This window comes from Brachyhypopomus gauderio, chromosome 3, assembly GCF_052324685.1.
Source record: "Brachyhypopomus gauderio isolate BG-103 chromosome 3, BGAUD_0.2, whole genome shotgun sequence".
In the NCBI taxonomy this organism is placed as follows: Eukaryota; Metazoa; Chordata; class Actinopteri; order Gymnotiformes; family Hypopomidae; genus Brachyhypopomus; species Brachyhypopomus gauderio.
In genome coordinates, this window is record NC_135213.1 from 8,040,136 (window position 1) to 8,065,910 (window position 25,775).

At 44.6% G+C, this 25,775-nt stretch overlaps 1 protein-coding gene across 2 annotated transcripts in view; it reads right to left on the minus strand.

The window, feature by feature from the left end:
* Nucleotides 1-25,775, minus strand: part of atrnl1b (attractin-like 1b) — an 83,568-nt gene that overhangs the window by 29,698 nt on the left and 28,095 nt on the right. For both annotated transcript variants that reach the window (XM_076999256.1, XM_076999255.1), the window contains exons 20-26: nucleotides 23,679-23,772; nucleotides 18,816-18,868; nucleotides 13,685-13,779; nucleotides 13,294-13,372; nucleotides 12,250-12,407; nucleotides 5,759-5,820; nucleotides 234-312 (exon numbers count right to left, since the gene is read on the minus strand). In XM_076999256.1, the coding sequence (XP_076855371.1) occupies nucleotides 234-312; nucleotides 5,759-5,820; nucleotides 12,250-12,407; nucleotides 13,294-13,372; nucleotides 13,685-13,779; nucleotides 18,816-18,868; nucleotides 23,679-23,772 (620 nt within the window). The remainder of the gene's footprint in view (nucleotides 1-233; nucleotides 313-5,758; nucleotides 5,821-12,249; nucleotides 12,408-13,293; nucleotides 13,373-13,684; nucleotides 13,780-18,815; nucleotides 18,869-23,678; nucleotides 23,773-25,775) is intronic.

The following is a 25,775-nucleotide window of genomic DNA, read 5'->3' on the forward strand; positions in this document are numbered from 1 at the left end:
CCAGCTCCACTCTAGACAATGACTGTCAAATATAACTGGTTCATAAGAACCTCTCATTAGGAAGAAGCACTGCATTCATCACAGCAAACCACCGTAATCCTATTGCTGACACTTTTTAATCGCACACCCAAGCTTTCCAGTCACAGGTTTACAGTACGAACAGTGGTTTTGTTAGGACGTCTCATTTGCCATTCCTCAGGACTGTTAAAGTGTTAGGTACAACTGTAACGCACCTCACGTCTCCTGGAGGCCCAGCAGGTCTGTTTGATCTTCCACACCACCGCAGCCACCAGCAGCAAAGACAAAAAACAGCTGCAAAGGGGAAATAGAAAGAAAGACTTAGTTATTACAGAACTACATTGTATATTTCCTTGGCACATCCAGACAGCCTGAATTCAAACAAGTGCTTTCCGATAAGGTTTCTACGAAGACGCTTCAGAGGCACTCAATTTTGCCAAGTAGCTCCTAACAAACAACGGGACAGAGAGAGTCTTTTCCCTGCTGCCATGGACCAACGCTCTCTGGAAGGATCTTAAGGACAATAGTAAAGCTACAATGGTGCAAGTGAGACAACATTAATTACGAGACAACCTCAAACAATGTTCCACAATGGCAAGAAGCTGTGGTGAAATGAGCAGATAATAGCTATTCTATGTGACATTGTGGGGAACATTGCATTAATTAAGAAGAGTCAAAAGGAACATGTCTTATTTGCGTTCTCCCAGCAAGCTAATCAGTATTCCTGAAACGATGATGGATTTTAAGGCCACTCTTTACCACCGAGGTGCTTGGCAGGAATAAATATTCACTGGTACTCTGCATAGAGGGAGGAATTCATCAAGAGTAAGACTTCATGTCAATCAGGGGAGAGAGATTGCACACTTTTTTCTTTCTCCAAATGATCACTCTGGATCTGTGCCGATTACTTTAATTATAAATCTGCTGTATATATTAACAGAGATGAGCTCGAAGGAACAGAGTGATTCCACTAAACCAAATATGACAAACAGTTGTAGACAGCAGGATTCTTCAAAGAGCAGCCATGAATAAGCTATTACACCTTTAATGGCATTCTCCCACTCTCTATCTCTCTCTCTCTCTCACACACACACACACACACACACACCCCTTTTGTTTTCAACTTCCAGTGTAGTAGCTATTTTGCTGGTTCTGGGACAATTGTTGTGATTAGATTACTACCTCTAATAAAACTGATAATCAATATTCCCCAAATGTCATCTGCAACAGATATAGATCAAATAATTTAATGAGTGATGCAATTAAATGAACATTACTAAACTGCTGAACAGATAGAAAGAAAAACCAACCACTCGATTATTTTACTTCAGTACAGATATTTTAGCACATCTACTGTAGCTTGACCAACATATCAAAAGTCAGTAAGTACACTAGCATAGAAAATAAGGCATAAGGACAGGTCCCTTACTGTTTTGAAATCTAAATGGCACAATGGTGAACCTGGACTACACAAAGACCTGAAACTCCAAGAATTTCAGTATTCAGTAGAATTTCAGCAAGATCAAGCAGAGCAATCTAGAGGTCTCAGTGAAGAGTTAACCCAGGTGATGCACTTCAAGAAGCAGCTCCTCAAAAGTGCGCCAACAGTGAATTCAAGAACTCTGGGCAAATTGGTTTTTGGCATCTGTATTTGTGGAGATATGTGAGCATTCATAAACACCTCAGAGCAAAATTAATTCATGGTTCACACAGAGGGAAAAAATGAATGATGAAATCCCTTTAATGCTTTCAAACACACACCATCTTGGGCTCGTTTGAAGATAATGCCGAACTGGAAACGAAAAAAAACTTGAATGGTTCGATTAAGTAGCAATGCGAGAGAAATCCCTCTTCAGATCTGTCTCTTTCATCCACAGCATTACAGACAGTAAACAGAATTTAATCCCCTCCACAGTTCCACCTGGAATCAGCATTAATAAGTGAAATAAAGCAATTAAAAGGTTTTCCCTTCTTTTCCTGCAGCAGAGTGGGACAGTAAAGGGGGGAGTACGAACGGAGGAAGAATTCACAGCCCAGCACAGAGCACAGGAGGGTATGGATTGGCTAAACTGAGCTTGGAGACGAAGTTGGCAGCGCTATGAGCCGACTGCCGACCTCCGATAAAAGGTGTGAAGGGAACCTGGGTTCCCTCAAGCTCAGCTGTTCAGAAAGAGTCCTGTATGAAGTTTAAGGAGCAGGTTTATTGACTCCAGCGTTTCCAAGGACACGAGCGTGATGACGGCAGAACAGGCTACTACTCTGCACATCTGAATGTGGGAAAGCAGAGAAGCAGCAATTACTAATGTCAAGTGTTATTCTGCTAATTAGCGGCAATTAGGCAGATAAGCTGCTTTTCACAGAAGCCATTTGCTGAGAGACTTAAAGCAACCATTGTGAACTCCAGGGCACAGAGGAAAACATATTAGTGGAGATTTTTACTAATTTTCACTTCCCAAATGTTTACTAAATATTAAGTATACTCTAGTAATTGATTTGTTTTCCTCAAGAAATATTTTAACAAATATATTTAATGTAGGTTATTATTGATTGACATTGAAATTCAGATTTTAGCCCTAGTCCACAAGTATTTGCCACAAAACTGCAGCATGTAAACAAGAGATGACACACACATGACATTAGTAAAACAACAGTTCTTCTTAAAAAGCTATTTAGTAAACACTAAGAATGAAAAGCTGGTAAGAAACAGGGCACAACAGACTTCCAATCAGTACTAGGAGAACTATGTAGTGATGGCACAACATATGATTCTGTACTAATCCTATATCAACCTATATCACAAAGCGCTTTACAGGATTTACAAGGTTAACAATACTATTGGTCCATACAATTATTTTTTCCATTGCAAAAATGAAAAAAGTGGAGCTGTGGTTCAGTTGTTTGGGGAAATTGTTTGGTGTTAGATGTATTTTTTTACAGATGGAAATAACAAATATAAATAAAAACATAAGTATAAATAGAATCACACGTGTGCAAATGTTTGGATATCTGAATCAGAACATTTTACATTATTTAATCATTAGACGTTATACAGTTCAACTCGAGAGCAGTATGAACTGTGCTCAGACTAATCCAGCCGTGGCCATGTGACCTGCTCAAACTGGCTGTAATCTCATGTAGTGCACTGGTGTGCCATTATCGGGCGAGATTTGTGGCAATTTCAGTTTTATTTATTTATTTATTTTTTACACAAATTTCTTTATTTTAATATAGAATAATATTGTTTATTTTATTAATACTAATATAAGAATATTTCAATATCAAATTGAACATTTTTTGTCAATTCAGCATTTTTTGTCATATCAACCTAATTCCAATACATGGGATAGATTGGAACCATTTCTACCATGTAGGATTCCTTTGATACTCTGGCGATACTGTGATTGTTTATTGTTGACTTTTGATAACTGGATTTTTATTATAAGCTTTTGAAAACAAAAAATCTCAATAACCTAGAAATGCTAACAATAACAATATGTTTGGAAAAGCATATCAGGACATGATTCATCATGATTATGATGGCATGTGTTCATATCATCCAACCCCTGTACACCTCCATTGTTCCAAATTCAGCAGCTGTTTAGCAATCTGTTCTCTTACATAAAGAATTCGGTGCACTGTAGATTTATTTATAAGTTAGAAAACAATCCATGACCACAAATTATAAACATGTAATTCTAGTTGAAGCCACTGATATACTCACAATCTGACTGGGGAGTGATACCATCTTTGATTAAGATATACTGACCTCTTTTCACTGTAGATAGGCGTTTATGAGAAAACTTGATTTATTTAAAACTTGTTCTGGAAATGGCAAGATGATTTATACAAGTGCAGAACTGCTTAAACAGAGTAATTTATGCACACAATGGGAAGAGAAGATAGCGGCGCACCTCTGAAACCCTGTGTACCATCAGGGGAGTGAGCTTGTTCAACTCCGAAGGCCTAATAGCTCAAAGCAGGTGACAAACACTGCTAATGGATTCCAGAAACTGAACCAAATGCATTACCTTGCAGTAATAACAAAGTGAGTGTTAAAAATCCTTTCAGAATGAGAGTTTGCCCTAACTCCCTGCTCACTGGGTAATTTCAGGGTGCGCAATGTCTGATTCTTAATTAACACCACCATTTTCATTGGAAGCACTGTGTTAAAGCCCAAGTGCAGCCTTTTGCTGAAAGGGTAATAACTAGATTGGAGATTTTTAATACACACCTTCCAAACATGGTTTCTGGCCATTTGACAGCCCATAAAAGGATCTTTTAAGGGTGATTTGGGGGGCGGGGGCCTGGAAGCTATTCATTACCAACCTGTCATCTATTTCTGGCTCGTGTTGGGGCTATGTTGACTTGAAGGGAAGATGAATGCAGAGATCAGGTGGTGACAGTGAGCAGAGAATGACTGCTGTCAGAGACTCAGGATAATCTTGCTGGCTCATGAACATTGACATTTCTCTTTTATTTCCCCCACTAAGATCATTTTCTGTGTTTAGGTGATGTATAATTCAGAGGCAGCACCAAGGAGCTGTGGCTCTGAATATCCTGCAACAGGAATGCAAAACACTCTAGATGTGCCCTCAGTCCCCCGGATATGGTACTGTCAGAACCTCAGGTGAGGATAGCCGACTCATGTACTGCTCATTACTTAATAAATAATGCAAAATGTCAGATGGACACCATGCATCTCGGTCAGGTTCCTCTGATACCAAAAACATACACACCCACTTTTTTTAGAACATATTTTGAAGTAAAAGCTAACATGTAGTAAAAGCTAGCTGGCGTGTAGGGACACGTGTATAATGCCGATACAAAGCATTTGTGTGGCATCGAATACAGAATTTATCTCAAGAAGGAAGTGGTGAATTGCAGTCAACACCTATTTACTACCTCAAAGCATGTCAGGGCACCAATTTACTACCTCAAGCCATGTGATGACACCTATTTACAACCTCAAATCATTTCAGTAACTTGTACAGGGACCCTGTGAACAACAGTTGCCTGTTTAACCACCACAATCTCATAGCACCACGGCAGTTTACAGAAACAGAGTACAGAGAAAGACACGGCATTAATAACCAATAGAATTAAATGGAACAAGCTAAATTACAACCGGCTAAACTAAAATTAACACATCTACTTGACAAGTCATCTTAGCAATGAAATGTATCACGGAAAGGGTTGGAGCAAGGCATAACAAAACCCGTGAGATCATTACTGAAAATGTCAGAATTAGAAAAGACTCATAAGTATCATAAGAGGAAAAAATAGATATATTGCTTGCTTGAAATTTGACCTCATCATATCAAATTCCCTGCCTTAGTATTACCCAAGCTCAATCAATAAAAATCTCTTAATAAGATACCCATAAGTCTTACCACTAAATATCCCTGAATACTAATACCCAGTCCAAAACTTGTTCAAAGCCTGCCTCCTTCAAATTTTGCAGATCAAATTCTTTTTCCGACACGAAAGCACTTGGAGTACAAAAACCATTAACCCCATTAACCATTTTAAGATGTGCAGCTGGAGCAATGAAGCACTGTTGGACTCTTTCACATTGTCCACTAAACCATGGGCTCTCTCTCACGCGGCAGGGTCAGCGTGTAAAGAAGGTGGCCAGGGGAACTAAGGCGGCGTGCTGATAAGGCCTTTCAAATCATCATCAGCTCAGCTGCCCTCAACTCAAACAGCGGCATTCAAATAAGAAGAGAAACTAACGACTCACCTGAAAAACGTAACAAAAAACTGCACCAGGTCCATGATGCTGTTGTGCTGAGAGAAGGCGATCTATAAAAGGACAACAAAAGAAAATATGTTGAGGAGGTGAAAACACAATGTCTGGTCATGTGCATGAATGTAAAGATGGTCTTTGCCCCTGGCTGTGGTTCGGGACCCGACACGGTTTCATAAGTGCCCCAAGAAACCACAAGAGAACTGCTGTTCTTTCTGCCCCTGGCTCTGTAATTGTTAAATTGGTGGCATTAACAGCATACACCGACACCATTCTGGTGTTCCTCAGGTAAATTACCTATACGTTAGAATTTTCTCCTGTGGGCTTGTGGTCTACTGGCTCACTGTACCACCAGGATCAGATATAGGAAGAGTGACACTACAAGATAAAAGTCCCTAATTCAATGGTTTTAATGGACTGGAATGTGTCTGCTCATGGCTGGAAGGCAGCTTTAAAATGACTGATGGTTTGGATTAGATTTCCATTGACTGCACAAAAGAGGATGGAAGTCCAAACCCCTTATGTTATCTCCAGGTTATGTCTGGCAGTAATTGCTATGTTTGTGCTATGCTATTCGATCCAGCCAGTGCAAACAGGTCAGTTTAAAAAAAAAAAGTTTTGGGTCACGCTTCCTTACTGACTTAAACAATCTTTTCAGGTGGTTTAGAAGTTTCAAAGCAATGAGCATTGCTGAGCCATTAAATTAGCATCAGTACAGAAGAGAGAGGCCTGGTGTATGAGAACACACAGAGAAAGACCAGTCAGACCATACCAAGAGGCACAGCTCTGAATTCCCTGTGAAAATACACCAGAATAAAAAAATAAAATAAAATTAGTTATGTTCCAAATGTATGCTACCACAATTCACCCTGAACTGGTGGATGAATAATGCAACAACGGTGGTTGGGTGGTCCTGAGGATCCTGCTCTGTTCATTAGAGAGCTGAGCTACAGCACAGGAGACCTGCTCAGTCACATCCGGTGGGACTTCTGGAGGAATTTAGACCACCGCATTAAAATCAAACCCCTCCACTGAGAACAGACTGGTCACACAAGGTAGGGTTCCAAAACACCAATTCATCGGGACACTGCCCCCCGCAGGACGGGGGGGGGACGTGAGGAGCTACAACAGAGGCTAGTTACACCCGTCTGATAAGCCTTCTGTTATATGAAAGGTCACTCTGAAGAGCCTCTGGTGGATATGAGCAAGTGACTGCTGTCATACCAACAATGAGCTCCATCTCATCTGAAGGACATTTCTACTCAAGAACAACGCTGCATGAATGCTCAGGGCACACAGAACATATTCATCGACTACATCCTTCATCGGCAGGGTTGAAAGGTCAAAAAGTGGCACCAGGAGACTGCTCGAGACTGCATCGGGCCGCGTGTGCAGGCACGTATGCATATGTATGTATTTTCACGTATATTTATTTATATATTTCATGATCAGCATTCTGTTCCGGATCATACGAGAAAGAAACAAATTTATTATCTAGTCGAGGCCGTCAAAAGCAACACGGAATTACAAAACACCAGGGGAGACAGAGCGAGAAGTGAAGCCATCAAAACACTCGATCCAAAAGCAACTGCAGGTGTGACATATTGAGAGCGTGAACATCAGCAGGAAGGCGTCCCGTGTGTGAGCAGATGCCGAGCGGAAGGCAGTGGCTCCGATGTGCCCTCATTGAACTTCAGTGCCGCTCAGCCAGGCCGGCACCACTGTGTGGCCCAAACACTCCCATCTCTGCACATTCCAGGTCACATATTTTCTGGGACGGTCACGTTTTTACACCTGTGCTTCCTCGTGTCCAATACATGATGATCAGACACCCTTCATTAACATTTACATTTAGTAGACGCTCTTATCCAGAGCGACTTACAAAGTGCACACTAGTGATCATGTGGTGCCCTAGTCCAGTACCGGGGGAACAGTTGGGGTTAAGTGCATTGCTCAAGGGCACTTCAGTCATGGGAATCGAACCGATGACCCTCCCTAACCACCAGACCACGAGAATGGGACAAGCTCGTAGTGTTACTGGGAATATTTGATTTAAGGATGGCCTCTTCCTCCATGGAAAAGAAGTCTCACGGCTTTGGTGAAATCTAATAAAGAACTATAACTGAGTAAAGGTAGCTTAGCTCAATACTCTGAAAAGGCGCTGTAAATAAATTAACTTGATCCAAGGGATTTAGCTCACATGCATTAAAGGCAAGGAAAATAAGTCAATATCAGAGCTCTGGTTTCATTAGTAGAGATAGCTCTGGTAAATGGTTAAAATCCACTAAGCTTTACAGAATACAACTTACAAGCAGTTATAACCCAGACGTTATAAGGACTCACAGTGGTTAACTTTATGAAACAGAGCGCTGACCAACGTTCCTATTTATTACTGCGAACATGATTTTTAAACACTGCTACAGTGCACAATGAACATGGGTGTAAGATATAAGATAGTTATACAATAATATAATAATTCTATAAGACAATTATACAAATAATTCTTTCAATATCAAGTCCTCATTTTCTTTGGAAGTGCAAATTATTATTATTTTTAAATTCTGGTTTGCTAAAAGATCTTGTTTAACAAGATTGGTAACCTGTTGTAGTTGAACTGTGAAGTTAATTAAGCAGAAAGCCTGGAGGGTTCAAGAAAGACAGTGGAAAGATTTCACAAAGGGTTAACAACTCATATGGATGCAAAATAACCGCAGTATCCTGCAGCGGTGCGGTCTTTAGTTTATGTAAATAAGTGCAAGAACATTGCCCTGGCTAATGACCTATTGCCCTGGCCAACACCTTGCTTTCTTTCAATGATATTGGAAGATCAACAAAGTGTGGAATGCATGCAAAACAAAGCCGCACTCATACCCAATGTCCCACACGGCAGTGATGGTGTGCAGTGTTTCAATAAAGGAGAGTTTTACGTCCTAAGAAAGACTGGCAATGGGTATAATGGCTGGTTGCACCATTTCAAAACCGTAAGCGTTTACAGTGGCAATGGCGGTAATAATCGGGGCCTGGATGCGGATTGTAGGCGGGGAGACATTGTAGGACGGTTTCCGGTTACCTCCAATTAGGGCTCATGACATGGATGACATGTCAACGCCAACAACTATTGTGCCACGTACCCGGCGGGTATATGAAAAGATAACTGATAATCCCACGTGGGCGAGCACGAAGGTTAAATCTAGTAGAAGTATTTTTTTAATAGAAAAGGAATTGATACCGTGTATTCTGTATAAACCTGTCAAGAGTTCAGGCAGATGGTCTAGTGCCGGATGATGAAGAGGGGGCGGGGCTAAAGAAAGGTCATCAATAGTATCCAGAAATGCTTAGCGGGGCATTTTAAATGGTGGTGTCTCCGGTTTGTCCTGCTGGTGGTGTATGAGGTCCAAATTACAGGAGCGGAGAGGCTGGGGAGGATTATGATTAAGGCAGTACCAGGGGAAGTTGCACCGTCAAGCTTCGTGGAGGATCCCTGGACGGCGTTTAATAAGGCTGCGTCTCCCGCAGGAAGGTGAGTGATGACTAGATGTATTTGGGAGCAGGAAGAGTGAGCACAAAACAGCGCAGCAGCAAGGAGAGCGAGGTCAGGGGCTGTGTTGGGGAAAGGGGAGGGAGGAGGATTATCATCTGGTGAGAGCTATGAGCTACGGATGCAAACCGCATCAGCTTTATAGCTTAGAGCAAACGTGCTTCGTGCTCCAAACGCCACAAAACCTTGGAGGGTGGGTAGGTGATGATCTTGAGTGTAAACTGTGTGTGGGAGAAGCATATTTTAAATATGCAGAAGCATATTTTATCATCGTGTAATGTCAGTGTGTCGCAGGGTAAAATGATCATTCCATTTGATGACGCAGTAGACGAAGCTTTGGACAGGAAAGGGCTGAAGCAGAGATGGTGGTAGAGGTGAGAGTAGGTGGGTGGTAGGCAGGTGGAGATGCGCATCATGTCACGTCACTGTGTAATGTTGTAGATCCAAATGAGGCTGGTGGGACTGACCAGGATGGCTGTGTGGAGTTGGGGAACACCTGGGGACGTAACGGGTCAAACCCACGTGGAACTGGCGGCACAGAGTACTAATTAACCGGGCTACTGCGGCTGGGTCTGGGCTTATTCACCTGGAAGGCCATTTGGGGTTTACAATTAAAGAGGTGTGGTGTGGTTTGGAAGTCTTGGCTGGGACCCCAGACTTCACCGGTGAGCCTAACGGAGCTCTGATGAACAGAGGGGACTGCCTGATCATTGAGAAGAACTCACAACATGGTTGCTGAAATGAACGTGGACAAGCCCCTATGTGAAGCTCAAATGGATGGGCAAAGGATATTTTTTCATCTTATACTGTGCATACATACAATTAAAGCACTTGATTCAGGTTACTAACAGCAGCCTACATTCCCATTAAGGGGGTACTGAAATATGCACATTTCTCTTTCTTAAAATGTTACTGCTTTCATTATTTTTCTGTGAAATGTTTTCTTCTGTGGTGAGATACAGCTTTAAAAATTGCTTCCCATAGATCAACAAATTGCCTTGGGAAACTAATAAAGCCAATACAATGACAATATTGTCCCCTGCTAGTGCTATTACTTCCATTTTATGCCAAGATCTGATAAAGAACAGAAAACATGTAATCTTATCACTCAACAGGGACTACTTTACTGTTTTGAACTCAAGTGAGTGGTTTATGCATCAATGCATCACTGATCTTCAAATCATAATTTCCCAGAAGTGTGTTTGCTTATAATTCGATGGCTGAATATATGCAGCATGACTTAAATTCAATCGTCATGAACAAACCATAAATCACTTCAGTCCATCAGGCATAGTAACAGATAACTGAAGCTGGTATGAGCAGAATACTAGTGGCCACATCAACAGGAAAACATCTCAGCAAATATGTTAAAATACCAAATCTCAGCTTACACCAAAAAGCCACATATACATTTTTATGCTCGTCATTTTACAAGAACAATTTTACCAACAGGATGTAATTCTGTGCCCTGTGGAAACATATAGGAAGTGATTCTGGCTCATTGGCTCACAGTATCACCTCAGAAACATGCCTTCTACAAAAAATTAAGAAATAAGAAACCCATATCATTTCAACACTGTGAATGATGTAAAATGTTTTTGAAAAGTAAAATATTTTTTAAACCATTTTAAATGGTACAACCGTTCTGAAAGACAATTTCAAAGTAAATAGTAACAGATCCTTAATCTGTTACTAATAAGAAATGCAGACACAGTTACCTCAGCAAAACCCATTTTCTACATCAGAGAATACCTCCACATAACTCAAACGTGATACTTTGATAAGTATCTGCAAGTCAAAACATGCCCGACAGCTGATTCATCACTGGAGACTGACGCTATTGGACCCAGAGTGACAAAAGGTTAAGTTCACAAAGCATTACATGCTCCACACAGCCTAGCCTTCATCATATCCTGGCCCCTGCCATTCAGCCTGCATCCGCCGGGTCCCGGTGGCAGCTCATGAGGTCAGCCTGTCAGGGGGCACTACACTGCAACTGTGGTCAGTGCGGCGAGAGAGAGAATAAGGCAAGAAGCCGCGGCCCAGTCACTCCCCTCGGGGCTCGGCGCCGGACAGGACGCTGCCTTCTGTCCAGATCTCTGTGCTCACATTACGCTGGAGCGGTTTCGGTTATTTACGCCGCAGGAAATAAAGGGGCTTCAGAAATGTGCCACATTTGTTTAGAGAGACTACAGCTTTTACAGTTCACGCAGGGAAGGAATGGGAGGGTCTGTTTTTTCAACTGATCCAACTTATCAAGGTTGAGATTTTTTTTCTTTCTAGACCTTCTAAAACCGATCTTGCAGCAGACACTCATGCTCTCTGACTTAAAAGCCAATTTCCTATACGCGCATTTGCTTGTGTATGCCTGCTGGCAATAAAGACAGCAAACACATTCATAAAATGAGTAATGCACATGAGTGTACATTCGGCTGTAATGTGTCTTAGCAACATCATTCGTCTTTAAGCATCACTCTGAGACTGTCATTACATGGCAGTCATCTAGGCATCTGGCATAGTAATACATTTGCACATAAGAGCTGATTCGAATTTTATGGATCATAAGGTGAAGGAATGAATATTTTTGGAAACTTGGAAAACTCTGCCTGTGCATATCTAAATAATTGATTCCACATGATTCCCATGGATCTTTTTAAGTTTCTTTTTGTCTACATGTAAAAGCGCGTTTTAGCATGTTGCAATCAATATCGGTGTCGAGAGACAGGAGAGAATGAGTTGTTAAAGGTCCATTTCCACTTTGTCTGACATCTGTGCTCATTCAACATGGCCTTAATGGAAATCGTCCAGCAAGACAGAGATTCCTATCTATGAACGGGTCCTTGAAGTAAATTAAATACAAGGTACAGGAATACAACAAAGGCAAAACACTTTGATCAACATGAAACTAGAGCTAAAAAAAAAAAAAGTGTGTTCGACGTGCACCTACCTGTATTTTGATTGGCCAAGAGAAGTTACTGACGTAGACGTAGAAAGTGATATTGGGATTACTGCGGAAGCTGAATTTCTCACAGGAGAAGCTGTCCCTGTGCTCTTTGATGTTGGTCTTTGAAACAATGGGGACTTCTTCTCCAGAGATTCTGCCTGCTGTTGAGAGAAAAAATCAAGCTAAAAGTTATATTCTACTTTTAAGAAGAACAGAAAGTAAAATGTAACGATTTCTGAACTTCTGAATAAACATTGAAATCCAAAAATTAATCCCACAAAAATGTAGGATCGCAATTACATTTTGGAATGTTTGAGTAACATGTATTTGCTAACACTTATTACATGAAAATACAATTTAATCTTTAAAAAACTACAACTTTCTGTGGTTAAATACTATATAGCAGCACTCAGGGTGTTAATCAATTTATAATTTATAAAGTAAATTCTTTATTTATTTTATTGTATTCCCCCATCCCCACATTCAAGGCCCACATATCACAATTCCTAACCACCACTATGAAACAAAGCCCTCGAAATGACAACCCAAGTGCTGCTCTGTGGGAGCGTTTATCTTAATTGAAATCATTCAATGCTCCTGAAGACATCTCAGCCCGAGAATTCTGAGCTGTGGGCCAGACTATTGTGAGGAGCCCTTCTCAAGGGAGAGTATCTTTAAACACAGAGACGACGCTCCAAATATTAATGGCAGAGCAGGAAAGGTCGGGGGGAGGGGGGGGGGGGGGGGGGGGGGGGGGCGCGACGCATTAACCTGTTTAACAGAACCGAAAATGTCAAAGTCACAGCAAAAACTGTCTGGTGACTTTTTGGACGTAAGGAGATTGCAAAATAAATAAGTGCACGCGTAATGGCAGTGTCCTTGAATGTGTTCTGTAAAGCATATCATGGCCTTGAGGACGAAAAAGCACACACACACACACACACACACACAGCTTGTTTACATCACACAAACATAAGACAAACAGATAACTCGGCACACAGAAGCAGACTACAGAGGGGAGACGGAGAAGTACAGAGCAGAAATTACCTGATGATCCAATAGACCAAGTGATGTTGAGATTGAAGTTATTTGACGCGTTGATCGACATGTCCAAATTTTTATTGGTCTAGAAAAGAATGGAGAAAGGCGGTGAGTACAAAATAAATCATTATTCTCTTATCAGCACACAAGTTTGCACTTTATTTGTTCTAACGAACACCTTACGCCCACATTCCATTCGAATCTTTTAAGGTACTCATGTTGACCGACACCGGCCTCGCAGTATACAGGGGAAAGTAAAAACTTTATGACTACTGAAATCACAAAACTGGGCTTGCAGCTGCTCTGATCTCTCCATCAGACTGGAACAGAGAGTCCTACAACCCCAGTCCCATGTGCAGGTTAATCAGTCGCACAAGATAAGTGGACTATGACAAACCTGCTCAGGATTTGCCATGAAATTAATGGCGGTGTAGTAGTGGTCATCCTCTTGAAGCAGACTGAAGGTGAACTGGTAATCAATCAGCAGGTTGTCTGTTCAAAACATCCAAAAAGACATTTCTGTTAAAGCTTTCTCCTGCTAGCATGTGCCCACCCACCAGATCAATTATTACACAATGAAGACTATTAAAGTGTGCGTCATTAAGCAAGTCAGCTGTTTACGAGTGCCTCTCCTCAGCAAAAGGGCCACAACTGTGCATCCACTGAAGAGACGGAGGACATGATGAAAGAGGTGCGTGAACGTGAAGGCTGCACGCGTCACCGGTCACTGTAAGTGTGCGGTACAAAGACCTCCAATTCAGAAGGAGCCGCTACTTCATGAAAAGGAAAATAAAATAAAAAAAAACCACCTCACGTGCATTTCAAGCGAAATCAGTTTCTAACACAGCTCCTAACATTTGAAGTCTATGACTTGCGTTAGGGAACGCACCAAAACAAGCCACAAAATCCCTCTCAATCCACAGCCAATACTCCCTCCATACTCCATACTCCCTCCAGTGCATCTGTCCACCGTGCTGTCCCAACAACGCTTGACGAGCACTGCATCAGAATACACGGCACATCGTCCCTACAAGAGCCTCTGTCTGGATCGCTGTGATGGGGTTAGTAATGAGTAATTACCTGTCCAATAAAGTGAAGGACACATAGACGCCCCATTAACATGCTGATATGAGTGGAAAATGCAATGCCTGTGAAAGTCTGGCACAGCACTCCATAAAAAAATAAATAAATCAACACAGAAAGCACAATATCAGGTTTTACGGATTATCCAATAGAAACCACAAGTTTAGAACTCCCATTTTTCCCCACAGCAATAAAATGCCCAGATATTTATTTTTGTTTTTTTTTTTTCTACTTTACACTTTCTCACCATTTCTTACAAACAGTGCAGTGTCTACGTGAGTAAACACATGCGGGTTTCTGTTTCACAACAACAGTATAGTGGATTTAAAATGAAATGACTGGGTTAAAGTGCACACAGGTGTCTTTACTATGAGTGTAATTATATCTATAATGGGTGCACCATAAGAAAATCATAGTAGAATTTACAAGGGGCTTCTTGCTTGCTTCTGAGCCAGCTGTGTGTGTCACTGCATCATTAGTTCACACCTAAGAGGACCAAGATTAGGTGTAAAAGCCGATTACAGATGTGACATCTGCCGTCTGCTGCTGTGATCTTACGCCACGAGGACCAAGAAGCAACTGCCCGCATCATCCGATAACAATAAAACAGACATACCTGAAACATTAGGTGGGATACGTCTGTTCTGGTACATTAAAAAGGAAAAGTGCACTGGTGATCTTAGCGAGACAAACAACCTGGTTGACCGTGTGAGACTGCAGTAGCGGCTGGTTAGGGAACGCTTTCCACCATGACCGAAACACCCAGGAGATTCAAGACGCCAGAGTGAAAGAATTAGATGTACGCGTGGAGGACATCAGCTCAGGTTCTCCACAAGATACAAGCGCAACGACGTCGTTACGGAAGGAGAAAGCCAATGAGGCTTATCCAGTACCAGAGCGATGGCATGAGGGACGTGTAGAAACCAAAAAGGGACCTGCTCATCACGTCATTAGTAAAATGTGGACAGTCACGGCTGCCGCTGGAATCGGTTCACTTTGATGACGTGTCCAGAGCGGCGTGGACATGAACTCTGGAGTGTGGAGAAACATTTTAAAGAGCTGGTGTCTAACCGAACACCTCAGACCTCAGAGGACGCCACTCCACCTTGAAGCAGGAGGAGAGTAAAGGCAAGAGAGCAGCAGGAGCTGCTTAAGGGCTGCGCTACGGGGCTGGATCACCACCAGTGGAGACGCCCAGCATGTGGGGAACTCTACGGGTTGCAGATTTCAGGGAGTGATGAAATGGATCTGTAAACATGTATTAAACATGATCATTTTTTTAATTATGTTAACTTGTCCAATTATTTAGTTTGCTGAAATGCAGTGAGCGCTCATCAAATGTCTAATCACAACATTAGAGAAATAAATCAAGGGCGTCATTCCAAATCCAAATGTGTGTGCCGGTATGCCACAATATGCGGCCCGTTGTTCTCGGGTGACTGCAGCAGAGTGTGCTGGTCTATATCAAGGCCTGGATGGATCGTCCCCTTCAGGCTCAGAATGTGTTCTCCAACTGACACCCAAAGAGCTTCCAATGGGGAGATGTAAAATAAGCAATCCCATTAGTGGTCCTATTGCTTTACAGAAGAAGTGTTTCCCAATGTGCACTGGGTAATAGTGTGACAGCCTGAGATAGATGAGGTAGCAGAGAGAGAGAGAGAGAGAGAGAGAGAGAGAGAGAGAGAGAGAGAGAGAGAGAGGCAGGCAGACAAACAGAGAGAGAGAGAGAGAGAGAGAGAGAGAGAGAGAGAGAGAGAGAGAGAGAGAGAGAGAAGAGAGAGAGAGAGAGAGAGAGAGAGAGAGAGAGAGAGAGGGAGGCGCAGGCAGACAGAGAGAGAGGCGCAGGCAGACAGAGAGAGACAGGCGCAGGTAGACAGAGAGAGACAGGCGCAGGCAGACAGAGAGAGAGAATTTGAATTTGAGAGAGGCAGGCAGACAGAGAGAGAGAGGGGCAGGCAGACAGAGAGAGAGAGGGGCAGGCAGACAGAGAGAGAGAGGGGCAGGCAGACAGGGGGAGAGAGAGAGAGGCAGGCAGACAGGGGGGAGAGAGAGAGAGGCAGGCAGACAGGGGGAGAGAGAGAGAGGCAGGCAGACCGAGAGAGAGAGGGGCAGGCAGACAGGGGGAGAGAGAGAGAGGCAGGCAGACAGGAAGAGAGAGAGAGGCAGGCAGACAGAGAGAGAGAGAGAGGCAGGCAGACAGAGAGAGAGAGAGAGAGAGAGAGGCAGGCAGACAGAGAGAGAGAGAGAGAGAGGCAGGCAGACAGAGAGAGAGAGAGAGAGAGAGAGAGAGAGGCAGGCAGACAGGGAGAGAGAGAGAGGCAGGCAGACAGGGAGAGAGAGAGAGAGATCTGCTGCCACTGATGCCTCTTCGACACCGTTCACTCACATGAGTTTAATTATCCAAATAACCCTCTTTGCCATGCTGGACTCTTTCTCAGTGGTCACCACACTCCACCCTCCCTCAGCCCTCCACCCTATACCCTTCAACCCCCCAGTGGTCACCACACTCCACCCTCCCTCAGCCCTCCACCCTATACCCTTCAACCCCCCAGTGGTCACCACACTCCACCCTCCCTCAGCCCTCCACCCTATACCCTTCAACCCCCCAGTGGTCACCACACTCCACCCTCCCTCAGCCCTCCACCCTATACCCTTCAACCCCCCAGTGGTCACCACACTACACCCTCCCTCAGCCCTCCACCCTATACCCTTCAACCGCCCAGTGGTCACCACACTACACACCCTCCCCCAGCCCTCCACCCTATACCCTTCAACCCCCCAGTGGTCACCACACTCCACCCTCCCTCAGCCCTCCACCCTATACCCTTCAACCCCCCAGTGGTCACCACACTACACCCTCCCTCAGCCCTCCACCCTATACCCTTCAACCGCCCAGTGGTCACCACACTACACCCTCCCTCAGCCCTCCACCCTATACCCTTCAACCCCCCAGTGGTCACCACACTCCAACCTCCCTCAGCCCTCCACCCTATACCCTTCTACCCCCCAGTGGTCACCACACTCCACCCTCCCTCAGCCCTCCACCCTATACCCTTCTACCCCCCAGTGGTCACCACACTACACCCTCCCTCAGCCCTCCACCCTATACCCTTCAACCCCCCAGTGGTCACCACACTACACCCTCCCTCAGCCCTCCACCCTATACCCTTCAACCCCCCAGTGGTCACCACACTACACCCTCCCTCAGCCCTCCACCCTATACCCTTCAACCCCCCAGTGGTCACCACACTACACCCTCCCTCAGCCCTCCACCCTATACCCTTCAACCCCCCAGTGGTCACCACACTACACCCTCCCTCAGCCCTCCACCCTATACCCTTCAACCCCCCAGTGGTCACCACAGTACACCCTCCCTCAGCCCTCCACCCTATACCCTTCAACCCCCCAGTGGTCACCACACTACACCCTCCCTCAGCCCTCCACCCTATACCCTTCAACCCCCCAGTGGTCACCACAGTACACCCTCCCTCAGCCCTCCACCCTATACCCTTCAACCCCCCAGTGGTCACCACACTCCACCCTCCCTCAGCCCTCCACCCTATACCCTTCAACCCCCCAGTGGTCACCACACTACACCCTCCCTCAGCCCTCCACCCTATACCCTTCAACCCCCCAGTGGTCACCACACTCCACCCTCCCTCAGCCCTCCACCCTATACCCTTCTACCCCCCAGTGGTCACCACATTGCTCCCAGCGCAGGGGCTAACATGGGCACAAATCAGCCAAACTGAAGCGTTCCCTCACAGCCTATGCACTCTGTCTGAAAGATATACTAGGAGCAGAGTGGCCGGCGAGTGATTGATAAATTGATGGGTTTGTTTAATGTGGATTGATTATAGCCTGGGGATAATGCTGGCAGCTTTTGCAGACCGAGTGAAATCTGATGTCCTAAATGCTTCTGTCTGCATTAAGACTGGATGGGCTCCACGATGACGGCAGATAGCGAATGTAAAAACCATGTAATGCACATGCACTGCCTCGAATCGCCACACACCGCAACACTGCCCCCTAGTGCTGTAGCTCTGCATACTTCATGCACACTTTGTGCACTGCTTGTGCCCATGTATTGTGCCCGTGTGTGTGTGTGTGTGTGAGAGTGAGAGACACATCTTGTGACATGCACACTGAGTAAACCCTGGCACCCCTACCTACACTTCCTGCCCAATTAGACGGGCCTATCAGCTTTCGGGACTGTGATGTTCCGTCACTGACTACAGTAGAACAACACTCCTCTTGTACATGATGTCATAAGGGAGCCAAATTATACTGTAGAGCGGTGGTTAACCAAACTGGGCCTGGGGGTGGTGGGGGTGGGGGGGGGGGGGGGGGGGGGGGGGGTGTAGGGGTGGTTGGGGGGGTAGTTGGACTGGAATCCTGCACACATGAATAACTTTTCAAGGTAAAAAAAAAAACTGTGTACTCACAGTAACAGGTTCCCAGTAGAGGGTTGCCAAGGTAACGATTCTCAGAATCACATCTGCAAAAGAAATAAAAACAACATTTAAGTGACAGCAGAACACAAGTGCGTTTACTTTGGGGCAGAAAGTGGTGGAGGTGCAGTCAGAACCGCTCAGTCTACATTCACCTCACAGACCTCCAGCTACGGACCTCAAGGAAGAGAGCGCGCAGTGTTGACGTCTACAACTCTCCCACGGCTGGATAATCATGTACCGGGATGAGCAGTCTTAAGGATCAGCCGTGCGAGCACAGAGAGCAGCGTCTTGGCTCTCTGATGGAAGCTGGTGTCTGGCTCATTGAAGGTAGTCTCGCTCCACACTGACCCCCACCCCCCCACCCTGTTTACTGTTAACGGCTTCATTAAAGTACACCTGATGGACCCAACCAACACCCTCCACACTACCGCCCTCGTTAAACAATTAAAATATCATATGTCTCCAAACAGGAAGAAGAAGAAAAAAACAAACAAAACAAAACAAAACACCTTCTAGCAGGGGGAAGTGAGCAAGACTTTATGTGCCTGTAAATCCCATGTGAGGCGCTGTCTGAAGGAACGCCTAAGTGTTATGGTTGACCTTAATGGCAAACGCACTACATAAAGGCTGAAGAAGGCTCCAGCGTTTATCTTGCTTTCTGTCATCACCTCCAACACGTGAAGCTTTGTGGTGTGTGGATGGCACAGGACCCTGGGCACGGTCATGTGAGAGCTGAACCCCAGCCCGAACGGGCAGAAAACACTAATGCAGCACAGCTCAGGAACAAGATACTGCATTCCAAACAGGTCAAGCAGGTCAACGTTAAAACACATTCTATAGTGAATACATAATACCAACAACGTCAGTTTGCCAACAATGATTTTCTTATAATAAATTATATTATTTAGTGTGTGATATGAGCTGAACTTATATATAAAAAATATTAAAAAACCATATGGAGTCATAAGCTGTTCTCCGTCCTGTGCAACGCTGTGTATTGTGATGACGGCTGGCAGTTTTCATTTCCAGTGAATTATAATACATACGACATAGAAATCATATGTAGAATATCCTAGAACACAGAATATAAAACAATATGATACAATATAAAACATTATTCCTTGATCCCTTATTTTAAAAAAATGCACAATTTGCGCAACTATAAAAAATGAAGGAGAAAGAAAATGTAATGGCTCTTGTGTTATTATATTTTGGGCTACCAACATAATTACTACATAATCATTGCTACTGGTTAGGAAAAAAAGACCCGAGTCAATAGAACATTTAATTATGCGAATAGACGCTGAAGGGATTCCTAACTGCACGCCCACACACACGCACTCTACACGAACATCACACTTATTCACTCTTTATTCTCTGTTCTGTGGGTTCACTCTCCCTACAAGACAACCCTTCACAGCCTTTTCAGAGTGACTACCTGCTAATTTGATATTAGCGCAGGCAAACGCAGGTTCTGACACACACATGCACTCTGAGCATAAAGACTGAGCTCAGATGTCCTTACTGAATTTTGACAAATGACAGTACCTCATTATTATTCCATTCAGACAGGGCGATCAATGATAATACAGTGACGCTTCACTAACTGCATCTGCTCTTTGTAGAAGGGCTGCAGGAGGTTTTGGGCTTCATGGTTCTTCATGGCCCGTCCTGGGCCCAAGGTCTTAAGGTACTTCAGCAATGACATTATTCCCCTTTAAGCTGAAATGACATCACCCTAAAAGGCTCAGACCCCTAAAACAAGGGGGGGTCATAACGCATCTGTCCACCCATTTGGGACAGGTGTGGCTTGTCTTTGAAGAAAAAGTGCCACGCTTATAAAATGTATGAAGCAATGAAATCAAAACAAATGATAAAGGCCTGGTCAAATCTTACAGGGCATGTGTTTTATCTGCCAAGCGTCGTCATGGTGACTATATAGCACAATCTGATCGAGCGTATTACAGAATTCATTGGTCCTCACAAATTCAAGTGCTCACCTATTTTTGACACATTACAGTACAAAGCAGCATCATATCAGGCAAAGATCACACCGCTTTCAAAGGCTCACTCACTGAGCATGAAGTGTACATGACGAGGACGATTTACATGCATGTAAATCTGGTTCCTTATGTACCATATACTATGGGGAATTATGCATGCATGTAAATCTGGTTCCTTATGTACCATATACTATAGGGAATTATGCATGCATGTAAATCTGGTTCCTTATGTACCATATACTATAGGGAATTATGCATGCATGTAAATCTGGTTCCTTATGTACCATATACTATAGGGAATTATGCATGCATGTAAATCTGGTTCCTTATGTACCATATACTATAGGGAATTATGCATGCATGTAAATCTGGTTCCTTATGTACCATATACTATAGGGAATTATGCATGCATGTAAATCTGGTTCCTTATGTACCATATACTATGGGGAATTATGCATGCATGTATAGTGTGGCAATGCTCCATGATTAAAGGATTAGAAAAGTGCCGTATTACACTGAAAATTCCTGTTTTTTGGTTTTTCCCTTTGGAGTGTGTGATAAACACGGGAGGACAGGGTAGAGTGCTCTCCAAATACAGCACACAGGACAAAGAGCAAACACCCCTGCAGGCTTTTCACTCCCTGAACACATCACTCCCCTGGCTTTCATCTGGGTGACATTTCAGAAATGAAGACGCACACGCGCGTGAGCTGCGTCGCGGCAATGAAACAAAATGCACTCTAGTCAAGGCGCCTTAATTTAATCCCCGGTGAGTGCCCACCTACACAGGGAACACGGGCTGACACACACCCGCTCTCCCTCTCCTGCGCGGCTACACGCCAATCGCCTCTTAGGTCACATGGTTACGCGCAGCCGTGCGCACGGTGAGACGCTGGGACTCCATTAGACGATGATGGACTTCAATCAAGAAGGCTTCTTTCTCTTTACTGCATCCACTTTGGTCATTAAGAGGCCCAGGAACACTTCCACAGCTCTCCAGGGCCCAGCTCGCCTTCGCTCGCAACTCGTCTAACTGCCGCAAATGAAAAGTTCGACATCAAATCTCGAGTCCGTTCATACACACCGAGGGCTGGGGACTGCCGGTCACCTCACTACATGGGAATCATAATACAGTATGATGTGATGCAGTCTGTCGTACAATTTTTCATTTGTGTAACTTGCAATTAAAAGTAAATTAATTTTGCGCCGACATTTATGCTAATACCAGCTTTACGTTATGAAGCAACTAGTGTGTTCTTTGTGAGGCATCTTAAATCGTTTCAGCTTCACACTGGGTAAAGAATATAAATATTCATAAACCTTGACACAGCTGTGACTGTATCGAAGCAGCTGTAAAGGTTCTCTCACAACATACTGCAAAAACGCTCTCGTGAACACAGCCCTACTTTTACCGAGGAGCGGTCGGCGGTCACCGTGCCACGTGGAGTTTTAATAAGCGAACACTTTGAACTCCGCGGCCCTCGTATGGAGGACCCGTCCTTCCACGCGTTAGAGTTACGTGGGAACGTTACGTCGGTTGTTCTGAGTGACGGGTGAGGACGGCAGAACGGAGAAGGAGCAGGGTGGAAGAGTGGTAAACGGACTCGGGTCTCATGGTCACCATCATCTGACCTCTCCATGAGCACATAGACACACCTGCAGCACGTAGACGCCAGCCGCCCCAGGTACATATACGCCAAGGACACACACACACACACACACCACACGTCACAAATAAAGAGCAGGAAAAACCATACAAATACGACATGCTTTTTTACATTATAGAAATCACATGGGCAAAATTATTTCCAAATGTACAGACACCCATGAACCAGAGTGTAAGGGAATAGTAAGGAAAAATTAAGCTATTAAAATTAAGAAAAACTCTATTTCTTGTACAAGGTCTGTGAGCACATGGTGAGCACAGTCATTGCCACAATTGCTCAATTATTTCTTTGCATTCTTGCCGCCTGCTTTTAAAAGGGTTTATTTCTGCCACTAAGCCAAAGTTCAGGCATGGTCTAAAATCAGTTATAAGACAATATCCTTCAAAAGAATAATCTAGCTTGCTAGTTTGGTCTGTGTAGTAGCCAATATACTAACACAGACCTACGAGACGTTGTGTCTTCATGGTAGCCCACCACTTATTTCTGTTCCGAGTGCAGCAGCGTGAAAAGGCAAACTAACGGGAAAGACGTCAGAGGGGGTGAAAAAAAAAAAAAACGGAATAATGCTTTGCTTTCAGAATCTGGGCTGTGAAGAGATTTATGGTCACACGTAGGTTATTTGTGAAAGCAACGTGAGCCAGACCCCTTCGACGTGGAGACTTTCAGATCAGATGTCAACGTGACCAAGACGAGAGTGGAAGTGCCTGTTAACGGGTCCTTGTGGAATTGGACCTAGCTGCAGGACGAGGAGACAGTGGCAACAGCGGCCGGGTATATAAAAGTCGGGCGGTCGGTAGTGTGGAATGGAAATGCAGCGGTAAGAAGCACTTCACCGTCATTACTCTCCGTTCTGCGGAAGTGGGGCCGCGTTTCAGGAGCGCAGCGTATGTGCGCCCACGCACGCCCACGTACCTCACTGCTGGATCCATTAGTAACAATAAGTGAGGACTGTTGTGCTGCGCTTTTGCACCAAAGTCTGATCTTTGCACACGCGCGACGCACTGTGTCAGCATTACAAAAGCACAATCGTGGATGAGCTTCAGCTAAGGGTGTCGGGGCGGGCGCGTGGGATAGTCTGAGGGGCCCGGCACTGGAAACAGGGGGGGGGGGGGGGGGGGGGGGGGGGGGGTGTGTGTGTGTGTGTGTTGAGGAAGGGTGAGAGAGAAAGAGACACTGAGACTTACACATTACACTGGTCTCCTTTGATCCCCTTGGTGGTGCAGAAACACTTCCCAGTCAGCACCTGGCACACGCTGGCATGGCCATTACACTTACAGGCTGGGGGGAGAGAGAGAGAGAGAGAGAGAGAGAGAGAGAGAGAGAGAGATGTTTAGCTAATCAGAACACCCAGCACCTTAGAGGCAATTAAAGTAATTAAATTTGTAGATAGCGTAAGCGTCATCTCAACTGCAAGAATGAAGTGACAATCTTCTTCATCGGTCAAGACTACCGAGAGGTCTAACTGCATGCAACATAATTATGCATTACAGCCAATAAGTGTAATTACTGTTGAGACAAACGGACCCGAGTCAACAACTCTATCCATCAAAGCACCGCGGCAGTCTCCGCTATATTTAGAAATTCGGCAGTGACAAAGCGTTTTGCTTTATATGGACCGTAGTGCAAGCCAATCAGAAGGCCTCTGTGAAGGAGTGTATGTCTGGGACGTGTGTGTGTGTGTGTGTGTGTGTGTGTGTGTGTGTGTGTGTTTTGAGCACGGATGTCTCCGCTGTCCCCTCGGCCACGCAACTCCCCAGACACACATTAAAATAACTAAAAGATAAAGGCATTAATCACTCCGGACTCCCGAACCACTGGCCTTTACCTCAGAGGTGAGGGGGATACTGCTGATAGAAACACAGCCCTGAGGCTGTGCCCCTCCGCGTCTGCCCCTGCCCCTCTACAGAGTCCCTGCTGCCTGTGGATTTGACCAAATCCCAACTGGGGAGCGGTACGGACGTGGGGGAACAGGTCTCATGATGTGGTTTGGGACTCTTCTCCCCTGGCCATGCTGCCAGAACGCTAGGCAGCAGAGGGAAATTACACAAGCCGACCCAGAAAGGGCCGTCCAAAGAAACTGGATCTGATATTGACAAAACATGCCATCGCGGAGTCCGACCCACCATCTGAAACCCATTTCCGTCTCTTCAGAGCAGCGGCCTATAATTATTTCTTTCTCCAACGGCCGTGTGTGCTCACTGCGTCTCTCAGAAGTGCGGCAATGGAAGAGCACACTCGTCTCACGTCTGTCCAGACGTCTACCATGCACCAGCTGCAAATAACCTCCACTACCTCATTATTTACACAATAATTAAGGACATTCAGTCAAGGGTGTTTTTTTTTTGGGGGGGGGGGGGGGGTTTGGCCCCAATCTAGACCCAAGAATTTGAATATTAAGCGTTTGCTAACGGGTTCCAGTTCAATTTGCGGGGGTTGTCTCTGCACAGTGCTGACTTTAACTATAGATATGATTACACAAATTTATTACCCTTAGTCCTAAAAATGTCTGGACTTGTCATTTGAACCAAAACTCACTCAACCGCAAAACTACTTAGCCAGCCAGCCAAGAGACGAGCCCACAGGCTTAGCGGAGTCAGACCACTCGTCACATAACGCAACCTGATCTAACCCTGGGACAACATTCAAATTCAGCATGTTTTCAGCATACTGAATGTGAATTTTACACATAAAGCGCACGAGCTCGCGAGCGTCCCTCCACGGGCCGGCGCCAGGCTTAGCTAATCCGAGCAGAACGAGCGGCTGAGCGGAATGAGCCAATGAGCAGCGGCTGAGCGCGCGGCCACACCTCCGGTGGCACGCACACACTTACTGGGCGCGTTTCGTTGAGTGAATGAAAATATGAATAATGGATTTTTCCCCCATGTTGTAGTTTCGCCAGAATAGTCACGCGGTGCGTCGGTTTGGAGTTGTGTTTGTTGAGACTGTCACTTCTGCAAATGTCCTTCAGAGCCAGCTTGTACGGATAACAACCATCTATGACTGAGTGTAATGGAGTATAAGCAAAGAAGGGGAGTTCAGCCAAAGCTGAAAACAATCAATTAACATCTACAAAATAATAATAATAACAATAATAATAATAATAATAATAATAATAGGTACGTTGTTTTCTTTAAGCTCATGAAAATGACTTAATTTAAATTCTTGTCTTATGCGTCTTGAGGAGTGATAAAAGTGACAAGTTCAGAGAAAACAACACACTATATGCACTCCAATGGCATCCTAACTAGTAAGGATTTGTCATTTTGATAGATTTCTGGTGC